Here is a 17,443-nt window from a genome sequence, read left to right on the forward strand (position 1 = left end):
GCAGGACCGGAACCAATGTCCTAGGGGGAGTGTTTGCTAGTGCTGTTGGGGAGGAGTTAAACTAACATGGCAGGGGGATGGGAACCTATGCAGGGAGACAGAGGGAAATAAAATGGAGGCAGAAGCAAAAAGGTAGAAAGGAGATATGTAAAAGTGGAGGGCAGAGAAACCCAAGGCAAAAACAAAAAGGGCCACATTACAGCAAAATTCTAAAGTGGCAAAGTGTGTTAAAAAGACAAGCCTGAAAGCTCTGTGCCTCAATGCGAGGAGTATTCGGAATAAGGTGGACGAATTAACTGCGCAGACAGCAGTTAACGGATATGATGTAATTGGCATCACGGAGACATGGCTTCAGGGTGACCAAGGCTGGGAACTCAACATCCAGGGGTATTCAACATTTAGGAAGGATAGGCAGAGAGGAAAAGGAGGTGGGGAGGTGTTGCTGGTTAAAGAGGAAATTAATGCAATAGTAAGGAGGGACATTAGCATGGATGATGTGGAATCGGTATGGGTGGAGCTGCGGAATACCAAAGGGCAGAAACCGCTAGTGGGAGTTGTGTACAGACCACCAAACAATGGTAGTGAAGTTGGGGACAGCATCAAACAAGAAATAAGGGGTGTGTGCAATAAAGGTACAGCAGTTATCATGGGCGACTTTAATCTACATATTGATTGGGCTAACCAAACTGGTAGCAATGCGGTGGAGGAGGATTTCCTGGAGTGTATTAGGGATGGTTTTCCAGACCAATATGTCGAGGAACCAACTAGAGAGCTGGCCATTCTAGACTGGGTGATGTGTAATGAGAAGGGATTGATTGGCAATCTTGTTGTGCGAGGCCCCTTGGGGAAGAGTGACTATAATATGGTAGAATTCTTTATTAAAATGGAGAGTGACACAGTTTATTCAGAAACAAGGGTCCTGAACTTAAGGAAAGGTAACTTTGACGGCATGAGGCGTGAATTGATGAGAATAGACTGGCAACGGATACTTAAAGGGTTGACTGTGGATAAACAATGGCAAACATTTAAAGATCACATGGATGAACTTCAGCAACTGTACATCCCTGTCTGGAGTAAAAATAAAACTGGGAAGGTGGCTCAACCGTGACTAACAAGGGAAATTAAGGATAGTGTTAAAACCAAGGAAGAGGCATATAAATTGGCTAGAAAAAGCAACAAACCTGAGGACTCAGAGAAATTTAGAATTCAACAGAGGAGGACTAAGGGTTTAATTAAGAGGGGGAAAATAGAGTACGAGAGGAAGCTTGCAGGGAACATAAAAACTGACTGCAAAAGCTTCTATAAATATGTGAAGAGAAAAAGATTAGTGAAGACAAACATAGGTCCCTTGCAGTCGGATTCAGGTGAATTTATAATGGGGAACAAAGAAATGGCAGACCAATTGAACAAATACTTCGGTTCTGTCTTCACGAGGGAAGACACAAATAACCTTCCGAATGTACTCGGGGACAGTGGGTCTAGTGACGAGGAACTGAAGAATATCCTTAATAGGCGGGAAATTATGTTAGGGAAATTGATGGGATTGAAGGCCGATAAATCCCCGGGACCAGATAGTCTGCATCCCAGACTACTTAAGGAAGTGGTCCTAGAAATAGTGGATGCATTGGTGATCATTTTCCAACAGTCTATCGACTCTGGATCAGTACCTATGCACTGGAGGGTAGCTAATGTAACACCATTTTTTAAAAAAGGAGGGAGAGAAAACGGGTAATTATAGACCGGTTAGCCTGACATCAGTAGTGGGGAAAATGTTGGAATCAATCATTAAAGATGAAATAGCAGCGCATTTGGAAAGCAGTGACAGGATCGGTCCAAGTCAGCATGGATTTATGAAAGGGAAATTATGCTTGACGAATCTTCTGGAATTTTGTGAGGATGTAACTAGCAGAGTGGACAAGGGAGAACCAGTGGCTGTGGTGTATTTGGACTTTCAAAAGGCTTTTGACAAGGTCCTGCACAAGAAATTGGTGTGCAAAATCAAAGCGCATGGTATTGGAGGTAATGTACTGACGTGGATAGAGAACTGGTTGGCAGACAGGAAGCAGAGAGTCGGGATAAACGGGTCCTTTTCAGAATGGCAGGCAGTGACTAGTGGAGTGCCGCAGGGCTCAGTGCTGGGACCCCAGCTCTTTACAATATACATGAACGATTTAGATGAAGAAATTTGAGTGTAATATCTCCAGGTTTGCAGATGACACTAAACTGGGTGGCGGTGTGAGCTGTGAGGAGGATGCTAAGAGGCTACAGGGTGACTTGGACAGGTTAGGTGAGTGGGCAAATGCATGGCAGATGCAGTATAATGTGGATAAATGTGAGGTTATCCATTTTGGCGGCAAAAACACGAAAGCAGAATATTATCTGAATGGCGGCAGATTAGGAAAAGGGGAGGTGCAACGAGACCTGGGTGTCATGGTTCATCAGTCACTGGAAGTTGGCATGCAGGTACAGCAGGCGGTGAAGACGACAAATGGTATGTTGGCCTTCATAACGAGGGGATTTGAGTATAGGAGCAGGGAGCTCTTACTGCAGTTTTACAGGGTCTTAAGTGAGGCCTCACCTGGAATATTGCGTTCAGTTGTGGTCTCCTCATCTGAGGAAGGACGTTCTTGCTATTGAGGGAGTGCAGCGAAGGTTCACCAGACTGATTCCAGGGATGGCTGGACTGTCATATGAGGAGAGACTGGATCAACTGGGCCTTTATTCACTGGAGTTTAGAAGGATGAGAGGAGATCTCATAGAAACGTATGAGATTTTGATGGGACTGGACAGGTTTAGATGCAGGAAGAATGTTCCCGATGTTGAGGAAGTCCAGAACCAGAGGACATAGTCTTAGTCCTAAATGGCCTAACCCTTATCCTGAGATGAGGAGAAACTTCTTCACTCAGAGTTGTTACACTGTGGAATTCCCTGCCGCAGAGAGTTGTTAATGCCAGTTCATTGGATATATTCAAGAGGGTGTTAGATATGGCCCTTACGGCTAAGGGGATCAAGGGGTATGGAGAGAAAGCAGGAAAGGGGTACTGAGGGAATGATCAGCCATGATCTTATTGAATGGTGGTGCAGGCTCAAAGGGCTGAATGACCTGCTCCAGCACCTATTTTCTATGTTTCTATGAAAGGAGTACTGAGGTGAATGATCAGCCATGATCTTATTGAATGGTGGCGCAGGCTCGAAGGGCTGAATGGCCTACGCCTGCACCTATTTTCTATGTTTCCCTAAATGGCCAGAATTGGTACGTGTGGCCCCCTTTGGCTGAAAAGAAACTTGCCTAAAAAAAATCGTAATCGAGTTACACTGGTGCAAATTGATAAGAGAAACTTAAAAAAAAACGAAGGCCAAAAAGGCAGCTTGCGCCAAAAAAACGGCGCAAATCACTGGGAAAAATTGAGCCTCAAGTATGTAACAGACTTACGACAATTCACAAACTAGCAATCGGCTAATTGCAAGAATACTAATTGAGCTTATAGGAAAGCAACATAAATAATTGATTTTTTTTGCAGGTAAAATGTGACCATTATTGGCCTTTTAACGAACAGCCTGTTGGTTATGGAGACATCACTGTTGAAATGGTCTTTGAATCAGAGCAGTCCGATCAGTCGGAGGAGTCTCATCAGTCTGAATGGATCATCAGGGAATTCAACGTCAGCTACGTAAGCTGTTTCGTATCAGCTTTCCTGTAAATCCTTTCTTCTGTCAAAGTGAAGGAAATGGTGATGGGTCACTTGTTCAGATAAGTGGTTATTTCCCCCCTCAACGGGAGATTGTTGGCAATTTTATTGAAGGAGGAGCGGAGCCAAGGTTCCTGGTCTGTGCCACGTTAGCTCGCTTCAGCTAGGACAGCAACAGTGGCATTTGATTGGCCTCAGTGCCCTTGGGGGGGGGGGGGGGTGGCGGGAGGAAAGAGGGAGGACAGGACAACTGGTCCCTTTCGGTACCAAGTGCCAACTTCTCCAGCTAAAAGCCGTAAATGGGCATGAAAAAAAAAGGGAGATTACTGTTGTTAGGTGGTTATTGGTACAGCCTCAAAATCCTTTTGAATGTTGTCTCCCTAAACTAGCCACCTGGCCACAAAGCTTGGTGTTTGGGGCAAATTTGTATTACTGGATGTACCCTCCTCCATAAAGTGCCTGATCAGTGTGAATAGTAGAGACCCTGAACAATCCTTGTAGAACTCTCAGCCTCTGGGGCAAGACCTTTCCCAATTATTGTTGCTTTATATTGAAAGACCAATTTTCATTCCAGCTAGATAATTATGCATCAATGCCATGGGTCTGAAATCATTCTGAAGTTTAATTTTACTCGCTTGTCAGCATTTTGTTTTAATTGGAGCACTTATCTGCTAGGAGATATCAATTTAGTCCCATGACCATTTTCCCCTTTGGGATTTTCCACTGACACCAAGCCTCTCTGGTGGCAGGCTATAGTGGTAGTTGTATTCACTTATATAGGAGTCAGCTCTTTCGACTGGATTGACTGTTGATCAGATGTCCAAGCTAAACATGGGTCGATCATTATGTGAGAGAGAACCTGAAAATAGGTGTATAAACTATTAGTATCTGTTGCAGGGTAGGAGATGATTTTTTTAAATACTTGTATTGCTTATAAAGTACTCACCAGGCTTTCCTTCTCTTTTAATCTTAAGGCCTTACACAAGAACTTCATCAAATGCCTTTTCAAAATCCAAGTACATCATATTCACAGACCATGTCCTGTTAATTTAGTTACTTCAGAGAATTCCAGTGTTTTCCTCAAGACATTCTTCATTTCTAAATCTATGCTTGTTGCTTATTTTCTCTGCTTTCTTGGCAACTAATGGTAGCCTACTGTAAAATGCTTTTGCACATCACATAAATTCACTGAATTCCCCAACTTAGCTCACTCCTGTATCTGGGTGTCAGGACTGATTCCATTCTCCCAGTAGGGAGCAGTGTTCCCAGGAAGTGCATGGTCAAAGAGTGCAGGCGCACTGCCCATGATTTTCCAACCTTCCATCTGAAACGTCATGTAAAAAAAGATGTTGGAAGTAATTACTGGGTGGTAGGTCATTTTGAGCGCAATACATCCTGCTTCGTTATAGGAGCCCCTTGAACCTGTTCTGCCATTCAATGAGATCATGGCTGATCTGTGACCTAATTCCTTTTACCCACCTTTGGCCCATATCCCTTAATACCTTTGGTTATCAATATCAATCTTAGATTTAAAGTTAACAATTGATCTAGCAGAAGAGTTTCCTAATTTCACTCTTGAAAGGTCTGGCTCTAATTTCTAGACTGTGCCCCCTAGTCCTAGACTCCTCAACCAGTGGAAATAGTTTCTGTCCATCTACCCTACCTGTTACACTTAATATCTTGAAAACTGCGATCAATTCACCCCTTAACCTTCTAAATTCCAGGGAATACAACCCTAGTTTGTGTAATCACTCTTAATTTAATCCTTGGAGTTTGGGCATCATTCTGGTAAACCTACGCTGCACTCCCTCCAAAGCCGATATATCCTTCCTAAGGTGTAGTGCCCAGAACTGCTCTCAGTGCTCCAGGCGTGATCTAACCAGGGCTTTCTATCGTTGCAGCATTACTTCTACTCATTTTGTATTTTAGTCCTCTAGATATAAAGGCCAGCATCCCATTAGCCTTTGATTATTTTCTGTACCTGTTCATGACATTTTAATGATCTATGTACCTGGATCTGGGACCCCCCAAGTCTCTTTCGACCTACACCATTTTTAGCTTTACCATTTAGAACTTGCTCTGTTCTATCCTTTTTAGGTCCAAAGTGGATGACCTCACATTTGTCTACATTGAAATTCATTTGCCACAGTTTTGCCCATATACTTAATCTATCAAGCTTATTAGATTTAATTCATGCAGTTTGGTGTAATTGTTCTCCTTAAAATGTATCCTGTGTATAGGCTGATGAAGTTCAGAGAGTGATTCACTACAATTATATGGCATGGCCTGATCATGGTGTCCCCACTGCTAACACAGCAGAGAACATCCTACAGTTTGTACAGTTGATAAGGCAACAGACAGTGGAGAGACCCGGCCCTATAGTTGTGCACTGCAGGTGAGTGGATTTGATAGTGTAATAAAACGTAATCCAATTGACTGGCGTTCCATTCTTCAGTCCTGCTTAAATAAAAGAAATACATTTAAAATGCAGACGTGGTAATACACTACTACTGGTCTAATTGGCTGCTCCCAGTAGCTGTCCCAGATCACAATTCAAGGAGACGGCAATAATTAAAACACAGTTTGAGCCCACATAATTTAACATACAATCACATTGCATACTTAAAACTCTGACCGACTCAGACATGCATTTTTCAGGACAGGTTGTCTGCATTGTGGTCAAGTCTTGAGATGTGTTAAACTATTCAGGTGTGCAAAAGAAATTCCATGGCACTATTCAAAGAGGAGCAGGGAATTCTCCTGGTATCCTGGCTAATATTCATTCCTCAACCAACATCACAAAAACAGATTAACTGGTCATTCATAGGAATTTGCTGTGTGTAAATTAGCCACCCTGTTTGTCGATAAAACAATGACTGCAATTCAAAAGTAATTAATTGGCTGTGAAGCAACTTGGGACATTGAAGAGGATGTGAAAAATACTACAGGTATACAAGTAAATGCAGGTTTCCTTTCTTTCATCAGTGAATGATGGAAAAGTTTAGTACAAAAGATAATTCAGCCCATCATAGCAGTGCCATCTTTCTGAAAGAACGATGAACCTAATCCTATTTGCCCTGTCTGTTCACCATATCCTTTTTAAATAATTCTCATCCATGTTTTAAAATCCCTCCATGGCCTCACCCCTCCCTATCTCTAATCTCCTCCAGCCCCACAACTCCCCCCACCGAGATGTCTGCGCTCCTCTAATTCTGCCCTCTTGAGCATCTACCTCTTTCCTCTTTCAAGACGCTTCTTAAAACCTACCTCTTCGATCAAGCTTTTGGTCACCTGTCCTAATTTCTCCTTGTGTGGCTGAGTGTCAAATTTCTTGTCTCATAATACTCCTGTGAAGCGCCTTGGGACGTTTCACGATGTTAAAGGTGCTATATAAATACAAGTTGTTGTTGTTCATAGTTTTACACTTTCTTTTTAGGACTCGGTTTCTCGTAGGTTTCTATTGTCCTAACAAACTGGTGTAAAAAAAAGTTATTCTAACCCCTACCTTCATTCTTTTAAAAAAATATAACGTGCACAGGTTTTTAGGGAAGATAGGCTTTCACTCCTGAATATTACGAATGGACATTGGCTACTCAAATATTTTAGTTTTTGATACTGCAATTTATCTACTTAAATTGTGAAAAGGTGAAAGGTTAGATAAGTGAACATGTTCTTTAACTGGTTCATAACTTTAGTAAAATAAACTCACTTTTTGAAGTTCTTGACTACTTTATTTTGAAAGTTATTTTTATTTTCTTGCTCTGGCCCTATTCCCAAACCCTTACCATTGCCATACTGGTGCTGATTTAGACGAGCAGCCAAGGTGACCTGCTCAGGGTTCATCTCTCCTTGCACCTCTGACGTGCTGTCAGGGGTAGTGCGGGCAGAGAAAAGAATTGAATGTCTGGAATTATGCAAGTGAATCCATTTTTAAGTGGAGGTACAGAACAAAGGTATAGAACAAACCCCAATCAAACTTCAGTACTATACCATAAAATGAAAGTCCACAGGCTTGAAAGGAAAAGGTCGATAGCTACTCAAATTACAAAAAGCCCAGTACAATGAGAAAAATGTGCAAGTTCAAAATTTAGTACATTCAAGCATCTGTAAATTTATAAACTTTATATGTTGCTCCCTTGAGTCCATTTGTACGCAGCTCTGAGTGTAGGAAAGATTTATTTAAATTTTGTTGCAGAATGTTAGTTTGTCAGTACTTACAGGATCAGACAATTATTTTAACAGGTTTAATTTTACAACAGTAATGGTCTTTAGTGATCAATAGGGTGCACCGCCTACTTAAGAGTAAACACAGAGTTTCTGCCAGTTTGCGCTCGTTTTATCAACGCAATCTGGGTGAAACCGGCCAGACCCATGCAAAAGATCACGGAAACTCAAGCGCAAGTTATGTACAGCGTAAATTGAGTTTACGCGATCTTTAACGCTGGTTTAAAAATAATTTCGCCCAAAGTTGGCCCGGTCCACAAAACTAGCTCCGCCCCCAGATTGAAACAATGAGTGCGGCCCAATTTCCCGATCCAAGCAGAAGCTCTATGGGACTCCCCTGGATATAGTGGAGGGGTAACTATGCTAGTACAGGTACAACATCTACAATCTAGAATCCTTGGGACAGAGTCCGTGCTGGTTTTGGGGTTTTTCCGGATTTCAGTCAAGAAAATTAATAGTTTGAAATCCGAAATCCTCGGGACCAAATCCGTGCCAGATTTCGGGGTTTGCTGGATTTCGGACCTCGCCATGGAACGAATCCATGCCGGATTTTGTACCTCGCCGCGGACCGAATCCATTCCCGATTTCGGTATTTTGCCAGATTTCAGACCTTGACAGGCGCCGATCCTCCACTTCTCGCTGCACGCCGAAATGTCCGGTTTTCAGACAATTCTGGCTTTCGGAATTCCGTCTTGGTTTTCAGCACCTGCACTTACCTCATGCCAAAACAATATGCAGAATACCTTTAACCGACTCAAACCTTCTTATCTAAAAAGGTACTTTTGCATGAAAAAGGTGGTTAAACTCCAACAAGCTGTTTGGGAAGAAATTTTTTTTTTTTTTAAAACCTACAAAGTCACAGGAGTTTGAGGATTTAGAACAATTACAAAATGAACACAGGTATTCCAATGAATCTCACCCATCCCTTTATATCTCAATTTCTTAGATTGTAATGGTCAGAATACAAGCTGCCCAATGCTGGTTAACTGCCTTACCTTTAGAATCCATCAATTGGGGAATGATACTGAATTTCCATGGTAGCTTTTGTTCCCCATGTTTAACATACAATCATACAGCACAGGAGGCAGCCATTTGGGCCATCATATCTGTGGCAGCTCTTTGAAAGAGCTATCCAATTAGTCCCACTTCCCTGCTCTTTCCCCATAACCCAGCAAATTTCTCCTTTTCAAGTATATATCCAATTCCCTTTTGAAAGTTACTATTGAATTTCATTCCACCACCCATTCAGGGAGTACATTCCAGATCATTACAACAAGCTGCGTAAAAAAATTCTCATTCTCCCTGGATTTTTTTGCCAATTATCTTAAATCTGTCGTCTGGTTTCTGAGCCTCCTGCCACCGGAAACAGTTTCTTCCCCCATCTACTCTATCAAAACCCCTCACAATTTTGAATTCCTGTCAAATCCCCCTTAATCCTTCTCTGCTCTTCACATCCTGGTAAATCTCCTCTGCCCCCTCTCCAAGGTCTTGACATCCTTCCTAAATATACAAAACAAATTATGGAAGTATTTCACACTGAACAATGTAAAATCAAGAAATGCATAGAATTTCATTACATATCCATTTGCTGTAATGAGTGTAGAATTTTTTTAATATAGTAATAACTATCAATCAAGGCTATATGCAGTCAATCAATATCTGCACCGAGGTTAGAGCTCCTTGTGTAGAAGAATTTAGATTTAACTAATGTACTTTTGACATGTTTAGTGCTGGTGTGGGAAGAACAGGAACCTTTATAGCTCTTGACCGCCTTATGCAGCACATCCACGAACACGAATACGTAGATATCCTGAGTCTGGTGGCTGAAATGCGTACTTACAGGACATCAATGGTTCAGACAGAGGTAGGTCCCAAATGTGTATGGATGGAGTTTCAGGGGAAAGCAGACTGCAATAATAATCTACTCTTGCAGTGTAACTATTTGTCTAGTCAGGCAAACTAGTTCAGAGTTTGATTGGTACGAGTGTAATTACAAGATTTAAAAAAAAAAATCTTTTCTTCGAATCTCACTTTCAATGTCCATAAAAATAGAAAAATCTGCAGCCGTGCTCATGGGTCTTCCCTTTTACGAAGTTGTGATTACTGTCTTTTTGAACTTCATTCAATGCATATTTTTAAATACGCTATTAGATTGTTGGAAAATTGACTTGGAAATATCAATGACTTGCAAATTCAACATTACCTATATATATCTTTATATCTAAAAGACACCCATGAAGAATTCTTAACAACATTGTATACTTAAGTATCACACATTGAAGCCAAATTTATGTTTATCAAAGTTACAGAGCAAACAGTGACAGAATAATAGAATGTAGCAAAGACAGCTAACAAGCACAGAGGGAGCAGGAAATTATCCTGGCAATTCCCAAAATCACAAAGATAAGAGAATTTGTACTGGTGTATATAAATAAACTTCAAGTAAATAATAGTTAATTCAAAGTTTTCCTCCTAACTGAATCTACTTGTTCATCTTTGAACTATTTATAAACCCCGAATTGGGGTAGGGCCTGTACTATTACGCCTATCTGTCCTAGCTCTCTGCAATTAGTTGTGATGACCTTACTCTGTGTTGTGTTTCACCCAGGAGCAATACATTTTCATTCACCGGTGTGTGCAACTGATGTGGAAACAGAGAAAGCAACAGTACAATAGCAGTGATGTGATATATGAGAATTCTAGACCATCCCAGTTATGAGGCCTGCAGGGTAAGAGATGCTTGTTACATAACATTATAGTGGTTGCTTGGTAACTTGGCAGTACGCTAAAGATGTCCAACCCGAGACCTCTACACCTCCCAACCAGCCCCCAACCCCCATTAACTCAATGCCATTAACCTCTACAGTTTTGGTCTCGGTACCTAAGGTAGGATATACTTGTCCGAGAGGGGGTGTAACAAAGGTTAACTAGATTGATTCCTGGGATGAGAGGATTGTCCTTTGAGGAGAGCGAGTAGATTGGGCCTATGCTCTCTGGAGTTTAAAAGAATGAGATGTGATCTAATTGAAACATAAGATTCTGAGAAGGCTCGATAGGGTGGATCCAGAGAGGCTGTTTCCCCTGGCTGGAGAGTCTAGAACCAGGGATCAGTGTCAGGATAAGGGGTCGGCCATTTAGGACTGAGATAAGAAATTTCTTCACTCAGAAGGTTGTGAATCTTTGGAATTCTCTACCCCAGAGGGCTGTGGATGCTGAGTCGTTGAGTATATTCAAGGCCAGGATCAACAGATTTTGGGATTTTATGGAATCAAGGAATATGGGGATTGGGTGAGAAAATAGAGTTCAGGTTAAAAATCAGCCATGATCTTATTGAATGATGGAGTAGTTGCAAGGGGCCTACTCCTACTCCTGGTTCTTAGGCTCTTATTGTGTTCTATTTTCTGGGTCATCCTGTTTAAATTTTGTGGGCTTGAAAGGCCTGTTTTAGTGCCGTTGCTTCACTGGAGGATAAATCCTAAATCACATCAGCATTTGTTCATATAAGCAACCTAAAATCCATGTAAATTTATGGAATCATGGATTTAATCTTTATACATGGCTCCCAGGACTCCATACAATGCACCGTGAAAGGCAAAGTTCTACACACCTGCAGTATGTGACCAAGAGCAGATCCCAGTAAGCACCATCCATATTGCACTTGAAATCAGGTCGTTCACTGCTGGTCAACAAGGAATTTTTGATGCAATTCTTTCGATATTACTACTGAAATAAAATTTTGCTGCATAATGTTCAAGCTTACACAACTTATTGCTGCCTCATTTTCTGCCTCCTCTATTGTGTAATTTCCACTGTCTTTCAGATTCCAAACCTTACAGCACACTTTTCCCAAGCTTCAGGTATCCTGTGCTTGGCTCTGACCACAGAGGAGGAGTACTAGGAGTACTAGCAACGGAAAGATAAAAGAAAATGTGAAAAACAAATGCTCTGGGACAATGCCTTAAAGTACCTGTAGTGTCTTTCGACTGTTTCCACCAGCGAAAATTCAGCGTGGGACCAAATTCATTTGGAAAGTTTTAAAGTAGGTACAAGCGACAACTGCATAAGGAAGAAAGAATGAAGTGTATTGCATTCCATTGCTCGTGTCCAGATAACACACCATTTTACAAGGATAATCTTTCACTAAAAGTTTGATTTCCTGGAATCTTCTAGCCTTTTTTACACAAGCCAAAAAAAAACTTTAAACTAAATGGTAAAAACTGTGAACTGACTGAGGAATTCATTGAGATAACGTTAAAAAAATTATTGCATTTATGCAATAATAAAGGAACATTTGCATTGGAGGTAGAGATGAATAAGAGGATTTATCTGGCACTGCAGATCCGAGAAGTATTCCTCAATAATGCACATGCTGTTGTTGATTATTGATGTTGTGTAATGCATTGATGTGTCTGACGGTTTCTGTTGTGTTGCAGATGAGGTAAAATTCACTTTCATACTGCAGTCATAATTGCAACAAAAAATTTAGTTGTAACATTTACACTTTGCCCTTTTGACTGCCGAATTTTCCTGGCGTTAAAAGGAATAAAAACATCACATGACTGCACACAAAATTGGGGCTCTGAATATTTATAAAAGGGACGAAAACAAAAAAATGTTCATGAACAATTCAGTAGATTTCAAACATGCAAAATATTTTATATTTTTCCCTAAAAGGTGCAAAAATGCTAAGTTTAGCTAGTGATTCGTCACAGGAAATTTACCCCCTAAATCACACAAGACATTTGAGTGCAAGATTTAGCACAAGCAGCTGACTGCTGTTAAACCACATTACTGCAGCACAAAGCAAACTTGCTGTCTCAAACCAGACATGTTAAGATAACAAGTTCAGGGCTGAGATAAGCTGTAGAGCACCAATAATTATGGGATACCAACCAACTGAACCCAGGACTCTGGTTTGCACCATTTTAAAAGGCATAGTTGAACAGCAACATTTTTTTTTTTAAGTTGATTTTTTTGGGGAGGTAAATTTCCTGTGACAAATCACTAGCTAAAGTCATAGCAGTTTTGCATCTTTTGGAAGAGTGAAATATTTTGCATGTTTTAAAAAAAACTAAGGAACTAATGGGTAAAATCACTCATCATAGTACATTACAAAAATCATAAGATGTTACACCATAGCAAATAACTAGTCTTAAACCATGAGGGTTAAGGAGCAAAAAGATATTTAAAAATTCATATTGGGAATAGCTTACAAAACAAGTGAGGCAAGTGCCTAAACTCCAAATTAACCCTGAAGTGTAATAACCAGATATTGCACAACTTTTGGTGGAATTATTAATATACTATATAATGCCCTGCCAACACAAACTTTAATTTTTGAAGTTTTAAGTAAGGTAGAAGAGAAGAATTCATCACATCCACATACCTGTGACCCATTGTTGTTGGAGAACCTCATCACCAGGTAACAAGTGTCCATTAAAATTCTTCAGGCTAAAACTACAAATGCGCCAGTACACAGACCAAAAGCAACATGCCACGTCTGATGTGCTGGGTTTAAATGCAGATTCAGAAAAAGGTGCAGCACTTGTTTGGCTGTTAGTCACTTTTGTACCATTCGTAAGAAATCATATTTGTACATGAAATCTTTGTATTATACAGTTTCTCTAATTTATTTTTTTTGGTGGCTTGCTGTAGTGTAGATTTTTCAGCTTTGAATTGTACCAGTACTTGGAATGCACCAATACGATAAGAAAACATCTCAGTGACAATAAATCATTAATTTGCACTGTCTTGCGGTGTTTTTTTTGTTTGTTTTTCTATCTGACCTGTGACCACTTCAGGTTATTACGAGATAATAAAATATTTATGCCTTTGGCAGCCAAAATAGCTCTGCATTTTAATTTGTCTTTGTATTGGCGTATTAGGCTTCATCAGATTTTATCTATCGAATACAAAACCTCATAACTGATTGATAAACGGCATTTCAGTAAATCCAGATTTTCATAGCCTAATTCTGAATTTGAAGCGATTGCATCATAGAACTTCCCACCACAAGAGATTATGTCTATGTCACTTGTTGCTAGAGCAGTCTAAAACTAAGCCCCCTGCCCCCTCCACAAGTTCAGCTGCTTCAAATATAAAATGATGCAATGGTCTCTAACTATGCCCAGTGGCAGAGCATCCAGTGCTCCAACAACCCTATGTAAAGAAATTTCTCCTAACCTAACCTTTCTCACTGAGAACTTGAAATTGAAAACACCCCTCATCACTATCTCACCAACCAGAGAAAATTGTCTTTCCTTATTCAGTCCGACAAAACTCTTCATAATTAAAAAAAAGTCATTAAATCTTCTCTGTCCCATTAGAAATAGTCCCAGTATCTTGTATTTTTTCCCATCCCTGGCATTATCTATGTGCATTTACCTTTCTGTGCTCCGCATTTAATGTCCCTTTTCTATAATGGGGCATGTAAAACTGCGCACAATATTCTGTGGTCTAATTAATCTTTAGTACAAATTTATTACTTTACTCATGTACCCTATACCCCTATTTATAAACCCAAAATGTCTTTAGCCTTTGTTAGGACTTCAGCTGCCTGCATTCACACTTTCAGGGAATTATTTATTTGACCTTGACTGACATATCAAGAAAGACTGGATCAACTGGGCTTGTATTCACTGGAGTTCAGAAGAATGAGAGGGGATCTCATAGAAACGTTTAAAATTCTGACAGGTTTAGACAGGTTAGATGCAGGAAGAATTTTCCCAATGTTGGGGAAGTCCAGAACCAGGGGTCACAGTCTAAGGATAAGGGGTAAGCCATTTAGGACCGAGATGAGGAGAAACTTCTTCACCCAGAGAGTGGTGAAACTGTGGAATTCTCTACCACAGATAGTTGTTGAGGCCAATTCACTAAATATATTCAAAAAGGAGTTAGATGAAGTCCTTACTACTAGGGGGATCAAGGGGTATGGTGAGAAAGCAGGACGGGGTACTGAAGTTGCATGTTCAGCCATGAACTCATTGAATGGCGGTGCAGGCATGAAGGGCCGAATAGCCTACTCCTACACCTATTTTCTATGTTTGTTCATTCACATCCCAATGTCTTTCCATTGAGTGTATACTTTCCACACCTTTTCTCAGAAAATGTATTACCTCACACTTAGCCACATTAAATTGTATCTGCTACCTCTCTGCCCATTCTGCTAACCTGTCTATATCTTACTGAAGTCTTTCAGTCCTCTGTGTTGCAGTAAATTAAATGTGTGCTTTATATTCAAGTCCAAATCATCTATATATGACAAAAAAAAAGTGGCCAAAGTACTGACCCCTGGGCTACACCACTCAAACTTTCTCCAGTAAAAGCAACACCCATTTCCTGTAACACTGCGCTCTCAGCCAACTTTCTATCCATACTGCTACATACATCTGAATTTGTCTAACAAGCCATCTTATCTGATGATTTCTGAAAATCCATGTACATTACATCTGTTAAATGCTCACTAATTTTATCTCCAATTATGAAATCTAAAAAATTGGCCACAGACTAAATGGTTTATATTTACTCAGCTTATCTTTCTATGCCTTCATGAACAAAGGTCTGAAGTCTGTTATGGCCAAATCTTTATAATCAATATTGGCTTTCTTTGGCAAAATGTGCATATTTTAGGCTTGAAAAATGATGGCCAGAGCCCCTGCTATCTTCCTTGCTAGGGTGCATGCCATCAGGGTCTGGTGACGTATTCACCCAGAGTTATGCAGCTGATGTAATACAGGTGTCAGTGTCTTAGTGGTAGTACTCTTGCCTCTGAATCAGGAAGTTGGGCGTGCAAGCCCCACTTCAGAACTTGAGCACGTAATCTAGGCAGACACTTCACATAAGGGATTGTTATGGAAAAATGGAAGTGCATGGAATTGAAGGCAACCTTTTGACATGGGTAGGGAATCGATTAGGAGATCGGAGACATTCGGGATAATGGATAAATATGTACTCTAATTGGCAGGATGTGACTAGTGATGACCCCAGGGATCTGTACTAGGGCTCAGCATTTCACTATATTTATAAATGACTTAGATGAAGGAATAGAGAGCCATATATCCAAGTTTGCTGCCGACACAAAGTCAGATAGCACAGTAAATAGTGTAGATGGGAGCAGAAAGCAGAGTCATTGATAGATTAAATGAATGGGCAAACCTGTGGCAGATGGAGTTCAATGTGGGGAAGTGCGAGGTCATCCACTTTGGACCCAAGAAAGATAGATCAGAGTATTTTATAAATGGTGATAAGCTAGGAACTGTGGAGGAGGAGTGAGATTTAGAGATTCATGTACAGAAATTAAAATCTAGTGGACAGGCACAAAAAAATGTAAACGGCTAATGTAAAAGGTTAGTCTTCATCTCAAGGTGACTGGATTACAAAGAGATGAAAGTTATGCTAGAATTGTATAAAGCGCTGGTTAGACCGAACCTGGAATACTGCATTCAATCTGGGTACCGCACCTAAATCAGGATTAAATTAGGCTCGGCGGGAATGCAGTGCACTTTCAGCAGAATGATACCAGGGCTAAAACTGTTAAAATTATGAGGGCAGGTTGCATAGACTGGGTTGTATTCCTTCAAGTATAGAAGGCTAAGGGGTGATATAATAGACATGTTCAAGATGATTAAAGGATTTGATCGGATAGAGAAAATATTTCCGCTGGCGAAGAGTCCAGAATAAGGTGGCATAATTAAAATTAGAACTGGGTTGTTCAGGGGTAATGATAGGAAGCACTTCACACGTCACACAAAGGGTAGTGGAAATCTCTAATTTTCTCTCCCAAAAAGATGTTGAGGCTAGGTCAACTAAAAATTTTAAAACTGAAATAGATAGATTTTTGTTAAGCAAGGGTATTAGAGATATGGAACCAAGGCGGATAAATGGAGTTAAGATACATTCTAATTGAATGGTGGAACAGACTTGAGGGACTGAATGGCCTACTCAGAACTATGCTCCTTTGAGGTATTGAGGGAGTGTGCATTGGAGAACGGGGTGTTAAAATCTGAAGAGCCTATGACTAGAGCAGGGAGTTTTCCCAGTATTCTGCCCACTCACCCCATAACCACCACTAAAACAGATTTACTGGTCATTTGCCTCATTTTTGTTCATGGGACCTGGCTGTTGCGTTTGCTCACAAATCACAAGTGACTATGTCCAAAGCACTGTAGGACATCCTGAGGATGTACAAGATGCAAATTAGTTTGTTCTATTTGTTTAGGCAGTATTGAAAAGAGATCAAAAGCAACATGCCTAGTCTAGTGTGCATGACTCCAATACAAGTGTCCCCAAATTATGGTTCAATGCCAAATGTTCATTTTTTTTAAACTAAAGAATTGCATTAAGGGTATATACTGGACACACTATTTTCTCAACAAACCTATCATAATTAGATTATTTCAGTTCATTAAAGTGGAAACTGGAATGGTTCCTTCACTTTGTTTAATATCATGCATTATTTTACAAGCTGACTTCATTCTAGCATTGACCAGTTTAAGGGCCCAAGTTTCCACAGGATAAAAAACGGGCGCCCC

The 17,443-nt window shown here is 40.5% G+C and overlaps 1 protein-coding gene across 1 annotated transcript in view; it reads left to right on the top strand.

The window, feature by feature from the left end:
* ptpro (protein tyrosine phosphatase receptor type O) overlaps window positions 1-11,817 on the top strand; it is a 163,819-nt gene extending 152,002 nt beyond the window's left edge. The window contains 5 exon segments of the mRNA XM_070896667.1: window positions 3,522-3,671; window positions 5,930-6,084; window positions 9,642-9,777; window positions 10,522-10,642; window positions 11,734-11,817. Coding sequence (XP_070752768.1) covers window positions 3,522-3,671; window positions 5,930-6,084; window positions 9,642-9,777; window positions 10,522-10,632 — 552 coding nt within the window. The 3' untranslated portion in view covers window positions 10,633-10,642; window positions 11,734-11,817.
* The last annotated feature ends 5,626 nt before the right edge of the window (window positions 11,818-17,443 follow it).

The sequence above is a fragment of the Pristiophorus japonicus genome, chromosome 13 (assembly GCF_044704955.1).
Source record: "Pristiophorus japonicus isolate sPriJap1 chromosome 13, sPriJap1.hap1, whole genome shotgun sequence".
Classification (NCBI taxonomy): Eukaryota; Metazoa; Chordata; class Chondrichthyes; family Pristiophoridae; genus Pristiophorus; species Pristiophorus japonicus.